The following is a 12,151-nucleotide window of genomic DNA, read 5'->3' as shown; positions in this document are numbered from 1 at the left end:
GCTGGAACCACAGCGCACGAGTGCTAATGCCCTTCCACCCACATCAATCTGATGGCAAGAAACAACATTTGTCTGGGAGGGTGAGGGTCCTCTTGGGCTGGCCCCTCTCTGCTGCCTTGGGGGAATTCAGAAGGGCTTGTGAATGGAGGATGCTGGTAGACCAGGACCAAAAGCCCACCTGGGATTGCATCCACCAACCTGCAAACAGACCTCGTGCTATGATCAGCTTCGCTTAGGGACGTCTATGTCATTGAGCTCACAGTGCCCTGGGAGAGCTCAGTAGAGAAGGCCTATGGGTGCAAGAAGTTGGGGTATACGGAGCTTGCCGCTGATGGAAAACAGAGACTGTAAGGTGAAGGTCTGACCAGTCAAAGTAGGCTGCAGAGGATTCGTAGCCACCTCGACATTCAGGAACTGTGTTAAAAAAAAGGCTCAGTGAACTCCACTGAAGTTCAGAGACCTACATTTACTCCAAAATAAGACCGCAGTTACTTTAGTTTGCAGAGGAATATTTATCTGTGGAAAAAAAAAGCTAAGCACATAAAGGAGGTTGTTGATGATGCATTTTTTTTTGACTTGGCACATTCCAATATGTCTGATACGGCCATTAGATATTTTATAGTTTGCCATGCAACAAAACCAAAAGGCTTCAAATCGTAAGAAGAAGCTGATTAACAGGAAACATAATCACAAAACTCGGGACACAGTTTGTCCTGTGACGAAAGAGATCATGAAAATATCAAGTGATGTTTCTTTTTGTTGTTGTTGCACAGAGCACCTGACAGAAGGAGTGGACTCAAACTCTGGCAGAGCAGAGAAATACTCACATTCAGTGATATGTTAATTTCTGACAGAACGAATTCAAAATGTACTTTGGAAGCATCAGATTTAGTAAAAGCAAGTGTTTGAAAATAGCGAGCTACAGTATTTCAAAGAAAGAAATGGGATTTCACACAAATGCATGGATTTTCTGTTTTTATTTTAGCAGCAGTAACACTTCCCTACAAAGAATTCAGAGTTGCGCAATGTTGACAGACATTGTGGGAAATGTTTCAGAGGAAATGCAGCTTGGAGGATGTCCAATAAAAATGGGAAGAGAAAGAGGCGAGAAAAGCTTAAAGGACCGCAAAGTCTTCAGCGGTACAGTGAGCTAAACAGCAAAAAAAAAAAGCATCTAACATGAAATATCATAGTAGTATATAAACTTTGCACTGGAATCTGGAGTTTCAATGGTATAACTTTATTTAAGGCAGTTTTTCAACAACTTGATTTGCAGCTTTTACATTGATTATTTCATTTGCACTAAAAACACAAAACACATAAATGAAATATTGATGTGCTTCTATCAACTCTACGACATTCCAGCGAAAATAAAGATAATTTATGATTTATGAGATTTATAGATACACACATTATCAGACATCTCACTTGTGCTTTGTTCATGCACATTTAAAATGCCTTACATCGCACCAATTTGCAGTTCGTATCTCTCAGCTAGCTTATATGTCATTCTAAAATCTTGGCAGTGTAGGCTGACTGCTACATGCTACCGACACTGGTGAAGCTTACATCTTAACACTGATCTGATGCTGTAAGATATGAGAAGATTAAGTTGTACTATGCAAAAAAAAAAACAACTTTCACATTGTCAAACATGAGACATTGTTCTTTTGATCCATCATGGATCTACAGATTTCCCTGCTCCTAAATCACACTGAACACCGTAATGATCACATGTTGCTGTGGACTGACAGCTACTGCGAGTGTGTTAAAAGAATTACAGCCACAACCAATGCACAGAGAGGAAAAAAACACAGTCATTCTCTGCCTTCTCTATGGTTGATTTTGCTTTGAAAGAAAAAAGAAAAAACGAGGAAAAAAACAGTTTGTGCTTTAGATATACAATTAAGACTCTACCTTAATCACAAATAAAATCTAACTTATCTGGGGCATAAAGACATGGGTACAACACAGTTTTAATCCAGTGTGTGTGTCCGTTGAGCTGCTCTCATACATGCAATTAACTGATGAAAAGGAAGTGATCCTGCTGACAAAACTAACTTAAATCTCCACAAAAAACAAGACAATCACTCTTAGGAGGCAGTAATAAAAAATTAAAATACACATAGTTTACAATAGATATTTAGGAACACAGTCAGAATGAGGGACAAAGGAGACACACAGGGTGGTACCTCAAACACGACTAATAAACAGTCCACCAGGGATAAAAAAAAAAAAAAGGTTTGGATAAAGTATAGCTTTGAATGCTTGTGTGGTTTGTTGACGTGTTTCCTCCTTTCATGGTCTGCAAATAAGCAAGTCACATGTTCGCTGCAGCTGCTTGTCTGTCTGGAGAACAGGCGCAACAGGCGGAAAAAAAAATAGCTGAGAAGGCGACTCTTTGCATCTCAGAACAAGCTGTGCTGTTGCCACGAGCCGCATCAGATCCACCTTTTCCCCCCGACGTTGGTTGGTGAGCCACTGATTTACTGATTGACAAGTGGATCGGTGCTTTCAGCAAAACTGGTAGTTGTTGGTCTTCATCAGAGGCTGCTCCTCTTCCTCGTGGTCACAAGACTGGTCACAGGGGCCGTCGTAGCACTTGAGTTCGTCACACACTTCACCCTCTGTGACCTGCTGCTGCACATTCTGGTAGATTAGCTGTGGAGAGGCAACATTAAGAGAGTGAGATCTGATCCAAGTAAGCCAAACAGCTACTTTATCTGAGAAATATGGTGGTATGTGAAACGTTTGCTGAGTTTTTAGTATGTGACAAGAGATGTTTCTGTCCTAAAGTAATTACCACTTTTTTCAGACTGTGAGTAAATCCTTTGAAAAAAAAAACATCAAAAAGGATGTCACCAAAAATCCAATTAATTTAATTAGCCTGAAAGCATAGTCAAGTCTGCAGTCTCCTTGAGGGAATTAAATTAAATGAAACAGGGTTTCCTGAGGATATCTTGGCATGGAGCATCACTTATTTTGTATCTTGGATAGTTTTGATGACACCAGACAAACCCTGCTTCATTGTAACTCACCTGTTCCTGCTCAGGTTGGTCCCCAAGGAGTCTTTCTATCATCTGACTGATTTTACTAAACGTTGGACGCTCTGTGGGCTCCAGATTCCAGCACATCTTCATGATCATGTAGCTGAAACAAAAAGTGAACCGTACTTAGACAATAAAGTTTATTCAGGGACAAAAGAAGAATTAAAAGTAAACATTAAATTAATGACTTAACAGTTGTGCACTCTTTGATGTGGTTTAAAACCAAATTGGACCAATAAGGAAAGGCTCATTGAACATGGTGATGCAGTTTCATAAGAGAGATTTGATCATGAGAGCCCTTGGCCCTCCAGTCTCATTTGGGTGCCATGAAATAGCATTTACATGGCTTCCTAGCTTTGAGATCATGTGGCTAACAGGCAGAACTGAGGCCTGACTCACAGCAGAACAGCAAATGATTAGGCCCTGACTCAGACTCAGTCCTTCCATTTCTAAAGCACAATTATTCCGGGTGGTGTGACAGCCACGGCAAATCAGCACACACAGATGCTCTGGCTGTCTGAGACACTGGGAAGAACACTGTCTTTATTTTTCACACTCTGGAGGCTTGTTAAGTTTAGAGTTTTTATTAAGCTTGGAGTTGGGATTTGGAAGATAACCCAAGTAAATTCAAATCAGAAAGAATAAAAATGCTTCATGAGGTTCCCTCATGACTGCAGAAGAAAAAAGTCTTTGTTCAATGGGGATGAACATTTGGGAAGCATGTCGTCTAATGTTGGTAAGCTAAGGATCAACTATTTTTGGGAATAGTTTTTTGATAGTCACTTGATACTCCAGTAAAACGTGCTAATAATGCTTAAGCCTAGCGTGTGCAAAGAATGAAGTGAGTTATGAATCAGATCAAGGTGCATGTTGCTAAAGTGTCACACATACATCTGAGGTGGAGCAAAGTCCGGTTGGCACATCTGGTAGCCGCGCTTCACCATCTTGTAGAACCTGGAGTCCACAGCCATACTAGGGTAGGGGCTCTTGCCTAATAGAAGATAATAGAGTGAAATTTTCTGCAAGCAAATCATGAAATAAATCTAAGTGGAGGGTACATGTGCATATGTTCTGACCTAGAGAAAAGATCTCCCACAAAAGGATGCCGTAGGACCAGACGTCACTCTGAACAGTGTAGACGCAGTCAAAGATGCTCTCTGGAGCCATCCACTTCACTGGCAGACGTGCCTTCACACACAGTGTTCACTTTTAATTTATATTTAACTAATGTGATATAAGCAATAGTTGACTCCAGTCTACTCCACTTACATTGCCCTTCACCACATAGTTGGAGTCATTCATGATGTCCCGAGCCAGGCCAAAGTCACAAATTTTTGCCTCTCTGTGGTTGGTGAGGAGGACATTCCTAGCAGCCACGTCTCTGTGAATACACTACACACACACACACACACACACACACACACACACACACACACACACACACACACACACACACACACACACACACACACACAGTTTGTTTCTGGTTGTAACTGCTATGCAGTTGAATACAATAACAACGGTAAATATTCTAAGGTAGCATGACAGATCAGTGATCAGCTACAGTGTCAAATGATGGCAACAAGTAGAAATAGAGAATGCAATGGGAAATACCCTGCATCACCCGTGCACAACTGATTTCACACCCCAGATTGACCAAATACTATTAAAAGCAAAGGTATTTTTTATCAGAATGTGGTTGTTTGTTTCTGTGATTGTATCTGGGTGTAACACAGCAACACTAGTAGTGTTTTCTACAAACATGATAAAATCACTCACATTTTTGGCAGCCAAAAAGTCAAGGCCCTGAGCTACTTGGAATGAAAACCTCAACAAATCGTCAATGTCCAGTGGCCAGTCACCAGTCTCCTCCTTGCACACAAAATCTAGTTAGAATTGGATGGAAATGTTGTCACACGGTCAGCAAGTGAAAAGTTCAATGATTTTTATCAGCATGTTACTTCGTAACGAACTGAACTTCTGACAGTTTACCTCCAGATGATTCTGTATTTGGCAGCTGGCTCGGTCTCATCTCTAAGTAACTGCTCGAGGATTCACTAGAGATCCCACTGTCGCTATTAGGAAGAGAAAAGCAAACAGCAAAGAAGTGAATGTCAGCTGAGACAGATAACAGTGGGTGTACACACTTCACGAATCATCTATCATTAGTCGTGTTTTTGAAAACGTACCTCCGAATGAACTGCCTCTGATCGCAGATGTTCTTGTAGTCATTAGCGTGCTCTGTAACGTCGGGAATATTCATAACAAAGTTTACAAACGTCTCTGCCTTCTGCCGAAGGAAGTTCAGGAGGTCACCGAGACTGCAGTACTCAGTTATCACAAGCACTGGTCCTGATGAGCAAACGCAACATGTTACGACCTTATCCATGAGATTGCATGCAAATTACCGAGACTAGATTTTCCTCGAGCTTTGATGGACATGTTTTTACAGCATTTTTACTTCATCGGTGCTGTCTGACCTCCATAGGTGCAGGCTCCAAGTAGATTAACAATGTTCTTGTGGTGTCCCAGGTGGCTGAGGATCTTCAGTTCAGACATTAGAGCCTCCCTCTCATCTGAATGGGCGCTCGCTACAGAAACAATAGAGACTCATCAAACTGATAATGCGCAGCAAAAACAATGTTTGTGTCATAAATGTGTTCTAAAATTGCATGTATTCTTCACATTATTATTTGACAGTCACTCTGACTTGCTCATACAAACAACAATCCCTTTAGGGAGTGATTAAGATCTTAACCTTTCAACATTTTTACAGCCACACGCATCACGTTGTCATCCTTTCCCAGACCATAGGCCGTGGCTTCAACCACCTTTCCAAATGCACCTGCCCCCAGGATCTTGCCTGTTGGGAGGGAAAATGCACAGAGAAAGCATTTTGAGCGCACCCTGGTCTGTAATTTGCAGTCAAAGCATGACTGAGAGCATGCAGACAAGTTGGAAAAAACATGTTGTCAACCTAGTTTGAGCTTGTCTCTGGGGAACTCCCACTTCTCATTGTAGGGCAGCTGAGTGGGGTCAATGAAGGTGTAGTTGTTGCCATCTCTGGCCTCAATGATCTTCCAACGGATCTCATACCTGGGTTTCTGAAAATAAAAGTAGGAGAGAATGGCACCAAATTAAACTAGAAAAAATTGCTTCTGCTTTTTTAACCGCTTTGCATGTAAAAACTGTTTTTTTGCAACTTATTTTGTTGAGATTAATTTAAGTATTTTTTTTACCTGCTTGTACTTGTAGAATAGAAAAACCAGGAGCACAAGGAGGATGGTTAGAATGCCTGCAGCTCCAAGGAGGGTGGAAGTAAAGAGTTTGTCTGTCCAGTCAGAGAAAAATCGGCATCATTGCATAATTTACCTCTTAAGAGTGACTTAACAAGCTGAAGTTCTCTCATGTCCATCTGCAGAATTTACTCTAACCTCTGAAAATATTAAAAACAACTGTAATCATGGCCTTAAGATGGGCACGTGATCGATGAATTGCTCACCAGACACGTCCATGGCAAAAGTGTCACTGCTGACGCCGACAACATTGAAGGCCACACACTCCACCGTCATCCTTCGACTGGAAGGTCCCACAGTGAGGACGCTCTCCACCTCCACAGCCCCATACTCCTCCCTCTGCACCTCCACTGTAGGAGCCTGGAGGGGGATCGCCATCTGCAGCCCTGTGGTGTTTTCATTGCACCTGCCCCATCACAGCACATACATGATCAGAGGAAAGAAACCTTCCAGAAACATGAAGCTTTCCTCACATCTGTTCTTACTGCTTAACGTTCCGGGTGAAAGTATCGACCACATAATTGCAGATTTCAGTCAAAGATCAGATGAGCTGTTTCCTGCACAGTTAAACTTACGTTGATCGTATTCCGAAACACTGATACCAGATGATTCTGGGGGCTGGATAGCCAAATGAGGTGCAAGTAAGCGTTGTTACGTTTTCCCATCTCACCACAGCAACAGGTCTCTCTGGCCATGAAAAAAAGAGGAAACATTTTATACTCAACGCTGATGAAATTGCTAGGAATATCAGATCATTTGGCAGTAGCATATGCAGAGAGAGACACGTTTGTCTATAAATGCATAGCAAAAAAGCACAAATGCATGTGCTAAAATGCTTTGATTTGTGTTAATTCTGTTACTTACGATACATTTGGACTTGAAATGTGATGGAAGCATTGGCCAGTTCACTCCTAGCATAGAAGGTGTACTGGCCCTGCTCCTGCACATTCATTCTCTTCAGCTGCAGGGTGGCATGGTATCTAAAAACAAAAAAAAATAAAAATAAAAATGGACTTTACACTGAAAAAAAGAGGAATATCTACAAAATTAGAAATGACTAATTCTGTGGTTTGAATTCAGACAGTTCCTATGTATCATCGCTGAGTACATCAACAAAATTAAAAAGAGAACTCCACTCTTCCTTCTAGCAGTTTCATGACCTGAGAGAATATAATGACCTTGGTGTTCCTTGTCAAATTCACCCAAAATGCACCGACAGCAGATTTTCAAATGCAAAGCAGCTTCCCCTTCCTGTTGTACACTTTATTTTTGAACTTTTCTAACTGTACGGCTGAGATCCTTAAACAGAGAGTGCAGAAACTGTAAAAGCCTTTTACAATTTCTACTACTGCTACTTTCATTACATCTACTTTCTCTTTGGTCACCAGGTCTTGTTCCTGTACCTGTTGTTGTATCGGATGAGCTTGTGCTCCTGTGTGGATGTGTTGGGAGAAGTAGGAGTGTGCCATCTGTGCTCTGTAATGTGAGGGTACGCTTCGATGAGCACGCTGAGCTCCAGATCTTCTCCCTCGTTCACCTCAACTGAAAGACCCAGGTGGGCCGGTTTAGGTGACAGCTGAGGTAACAGCCTGATGTAGGGCTTGTCTGTTCAAAAGAATGAAGGTATACTTTCAGTTTGTTGCCACTTAGCAGTGCTCAATACAGCAAATGTTTCATGGGAGTAGGTTTAGTTGTAGTTGTTTTTTGTGTCTTACCCACAACCAGAAGGTATGTGGTTGAACTGTTCACCCCTGCTTCATTTGTGCCGATGCACGAGATGTTTCCTGTGTCTGCGAGGTCCACAGCAGAGATGGTCAGTATGCTCTGTATGTCCAGACGATTTTCTCCACTGGAGCGGACCATCTCTTCTATTATTGGTTTCTAAAGACGAAAATGTAAAAAGTCTGAGTTAAAATCTTGATTACCACCACAGTCAGACATCAAACCCGCCATTTACTGACCGATTTGGTGGTGTATCTCCAGGTTACATTATAGTTAAAGTTGGGATTGTGCGTTGTGCAACGAATCTTGAGTTGTTCCCCAACAATTCGTACGTATTCATCTGTCTCCAAGAAGACATATGGAGGGAAACGTAGCTCTAAAGGAAAAACAAGTGACATGTGAGTGTCAAAGTGACTCTGTGTAGGCTTTGGTAACTACTTTTAAGCAGCTCATTGGTCTCACTCTGAATGACGTTGATGGAAAAGGCCCTGGAGGTCCTTTCCACTCCATTGACTTTGGCTGTGCAGACATAGTCAGCGTTAAAGCTCGGGTGGAGGCCGTAGATGAGAATCCCACGGTGTTTGTCGACAGTGAAGTTCATTCCTGGTGGCACGGTAGTCCCGTTGTCCATGCGGAAACCCAGATCTGTGGCTGTGGGGTCGGTCAGCAGGCAGGGCAGCAGGTAATCCTCACCCTCCTTCCTCACCACTCGCAGGGACGTGCTGCTGGTCCAGAACACTCGGTTTGGATCTAAAGAAGGGACAACATTTATTAGAGACTAAAGCAATAGACCATTGTGAGAAGAGATCTCCACAACAAACATTCACAGAAATGTTTGGCTGTGTTGATCCATGCAAGCACTAACAAATCAGCAGCCCAAGAATAGCACCACTTATCCAAACTCACCTTTTACATACACATGCACTGAAGAGATCAGCTCACGACGTTGTGACCCAGTAGTGTAAAAACACTTGTATGTTCCGGTGAATTCTGCAGTGGGACGTTCCACCTTTAAGCTGCAGACGTTCCTGTTGCTCCTGGAAAGAAAGCGTCTGTGCTTGGACAGCCTGGTTTGCCAGTTAACAGGCCCATCACCTTCACACCTCAGATCCAGAGGGACCCCGGGTCGGACCACCACCTCAGAGCTCTCCACCACCTTCGAGTTGAACCTGATCACTGGACGCCTCCATTCGGCTAAAAGGGAAAGAATCGATGAACTAGTTAATCCACTGACAGATTTTTTTTTAGGCAGCGGAAAGATATACAAAGAATGAGAGAGAACAACTGAATCCAAATAGACTGTGTTGCTTAGACTCTCTTTTATGCTGTTTCTCCTTGATAACTAAAGATTTTGTTTTAGTAATTTGTCTGCTTTGCTCCATGGGTCAGATTTAGTTTGAAAGCAGTTTAATAAATTCAGGAAACAGACTGAAGATTCTGGACCCTGAAAACATGTCTCTATACTTCTCACTTCTGCTTTTAGTAATGTGTCTATCCAAACACTGGAGAAAAAAAGAAAAGAAATTATGGAAAGCTTAAAATACACTAGTGATTTCTTACTGAGATTCATTGAAACTACGCATTTAGAAATGTCACATGTCAAAGGGAGTAATCTGTCTGAGGCTACTTTGAGGGTAAAATTGCTAAAAAAAATATTTTAACCCTTGGGGGTATAATAAACAAGTATTTACAACAAAGAACAATGCCCTCTTTGATGGTTATGCTGGGATTCTGGACGTTTGGAAAAGCTCTGCACTATGTTGCGTCAAAGTTTGTGTGGACTGCGTTTATGAAAAATACTGACACTGGAGAGATGGAACTGCTGTTCCTGTTAACCTGAAACTTTGTCTCATTTAACTTTGTCTCTGCACTTTCAGTAGTGATTATTAAAGTTTCCATTTAGGCTTTAGGAGAGTTCTGGTTGAATCCTGAAGCAGAACTGAGATTCCATATTCAGCATTTTTTTCCATTCACCACAGCACACAATATAACCCAGAGAAACAAAATGTAATTTCAGGTTGATCAGCACTTCAGCTCTGAACCTCCTGATTGTTTGTGTAAAGGCTTACCTTTCCCCCCAAGTTCAATCATCTAAGTGAACTATTCATCGAGGCTCTAAATGGCTCCAGTACACTGCTATGTGCAGTAATCCACCAGAAAGCAAAGCTAATCCATTTACGCATACTCAGGCCAAACAACGCACACTGTTACGTTTTGAAATGCTAATTCATTAAACTGCAAATTGATGCCCGGTGTGTGACAGCCATATATGCGATGTTTAGAGCCAAATTAAAACGGGGAAAAAAATTAAAGAGAATGCAAAATCCCCACAAATAAGCCCCTAAACAACTCATGATGCACATGCTCATTAGACACAGCAGTGTGTCAGATCAAAAACAACTGTAACACCAAGAGTGTATGCCATGAAAATGAAAGTATTTCAAATATGTCATTTGAAAATAAAAACTGGATGAAAATGGATTTAAGTAACCAACCTACTACATGGATAATCTACACATTGTCAGAATTTTAAATTTAAAGTAAATAAAAAGATTTAAAAATCAACATTTCTGTATGTTTTGCTTTTTGTTTCAGCTCAGCTTGTACATTCCACATTCAAATAGTTGTGTAGGGAAAGAATTTTTAAAAACTCCTGGCAGCTGTAATTTCTACACTCAGTGTTAGGTAGAGTGTAGTGTAGGACCTTACCTGAAGCAGCAGAGGCCATAATGCCCAGCAACAGCACGAGGTAGGACTGCATCCTGGATCAACTTCAAACCTGTAGTTTGAAGATGAACACTTTGGTGTGCAACAAGTTACAGCCCGTCTGATTCGTGATGAGAGAAATGAGCAAACGTCCTCAGAAGTTGTGTTAACACTCGGTCCCCTCCTTTACTTCTCTTTTTTTTCTTTTTTTTTGACCAGTCAGAAACGTTTTTGTCCAGGGCAATGAATCAAGGTTGAACAAAAATCAATTTATATTATCTCTACGCACACTACCGTTCAAAAGTTTGGGTCACCCGGACAATTTCATGTTTTCCATGAGAACTCACATTTTCATTCATGTGCTAAATTAATTGCTGATCATCAATTAGCCTTTCAACACCATTAGCTAACACAATGTAGCATTAGAACACAGGAGTGATGGTTGCTGGAAATGTTCCTCTGTACCCCTATGGAGATATTCTATTAAATATCAGCTCTTTCCAGCTAGAATAGTCATTTACCACATTAACAATGTCTAGACTGGATTTATGATTCATTCATTGTTATCTTTGTTGACAAAAACTGCTTTTCTTTCAAAAACAAGGACATTTCTAAGTGACCCCAAACTTGTAAATGCTAGTTTATGTGTACATTAACATCATTAAACAAGCTGAAGCATGAAATAATTGAAGTTAGTGTTTCTTGGCAGCTTTAGAAGTCACTACAGCTCAGAATACTGCTGAATTATGCATCAGGGAAACATCAGTATAATTTATTTCAGATGTACTCACCTGTGGATCAGGTCTTCAGCTTGACAAAGAGATATAATAACTTCCTTAGGTTGGAAGTTTCCAGCATCCACAGGTGACACAAGAGTCCCTTCTTCTTCCCTGTTTGTCTCTGCCCCTCTTCTCCTTTCTGCTTGTTTACAGTCACTTCACCACAGAAGTCACACAGAAAACATAAAGTCATTCAGAGAGCAAGTGGTGGAGGGTGGAGGGTGTGTGTGTGTGTGTGTGTGTGTGTGTGTGTGCGTGTGTGTGTGTGTGTGTGTGTGTGTGTGTGTGTGTGTGTGTGTGTGTGTGTGTGTGTGTGTGTGTGTGTGTGTGTGTGTGTGTAAAGTAGAGTGGGGGAAGCACGTCATGCCTAACAAATTAATGAGCCTGTGTTAATTTGCCCCAGAATGGAGCAATACTTCCAAGATATGACTTGAGGTGAGACTAATCAACTTATCACGGTTGAAACCACGGCTGCTGGGCTTCTCTGGAGGCGAAATCATGGACAAGGGGCAGAAGGAGGGACAGTCAAAGGGTTCTGAGACATTTAACCGGGAAAACATTGAGAGATATGAGTGTAGAATAAGAACAGAGATGGACTTCA

General features: G+C 41.5%; 1 protein-coding gene across 1 annotated transcript; it reads right to left on the bottom strand.

Annotated features, from left to right (window-relative positions):
- Positions 1-1,219: 1,219 nt before the first annotated feature.
- csf1ra (colony stimulating factor 1 receptor, a) lies at positions 1,220-10,923 on the bottom strand. The gene is made up of 21 exons (XM_022189492.2): positions 10,775-10,923; positions 8,972-9,259; positions 8,528-8,815; positions 8,305-8,441; positions 8,059-8,224; positions 7,747-7,948; positions 7,208-7,323; positions 6,919-7,030; positions 6,550-6,749; positions 6,287-6,378; positions 6,025-6,151; positions 5,806-5,910; positions 5,528-5,638; positions 5,237-5,399; positions 5,040-5,122; positions 4,827-4,933; positions 4,317-4,439; positions 4,124-4,235; positions 3,939-4,038; positions 3,039-3,150; positions 1,220-2,661 (listed from the first exon to the last, which is right to left on the bottom strand). The coding sequence occupies exons 1-21, from the start codon at positions 10,824-10,826 to the stop codon at positions 2,515-2,517; spliced, it is 2,943 nt and encodes a 980-aa protein (XP_022045184.2). The 5' UTR covers positions 10,827-10,923; the 3' UTR covers positions 1,220-2,514.
- Between the last annotated feature and the right edge of the window lie 1,228 nt (positions 10,924-12,151).

The sequence above is a fragment of the Acanthochromis polyacanthus genome, chromosome 10, assembly GCF_021347895.1.
Source record: "Acanthochromis polyacanthus isolate Apoly-LR-REF ecotype Palm Island chromosome 10, KAUST_Apoly_ChrSc, whole genome shotgun sequence".
In the NCBI taxonomy this organism is placed as follows: Eukaryota; Metazoa; Chordata; class Actinopteri; family Pomacentridae; genus Acanthochromis; species Acanthochromis polyacanthus.
Note: the sequence above shows the minus strand (reverse complement) of the source record. Positions and strands in the feature narration are given on the sequence as shown.

Excerpts from the sequence above, each read along its gene's own strand:
- csf1ra (XM_022189492.2), bottom strand. The coding sequence starts at position 10,826 with ATGCAGTCCTACCTCGTGCTGTTGCTGGGCATTATGGCCTCTGCTGCT. Across the intron at positions 8,225-8,304 it reads GGAGATACACCACCAAATCG|AAACCAATAATAGAAGAGAT; the intron begins GTCAGTAAATGG and ends TTTCGTCTTTAG. Across the intron at positions 7,031-7,207 it reads ATTTCAAGTCCAAATGTATC|AGAGACCTGTTGCTGTGGTG; the intron begins GTAAGTAACAGA and ends TTTCATGGCCAG.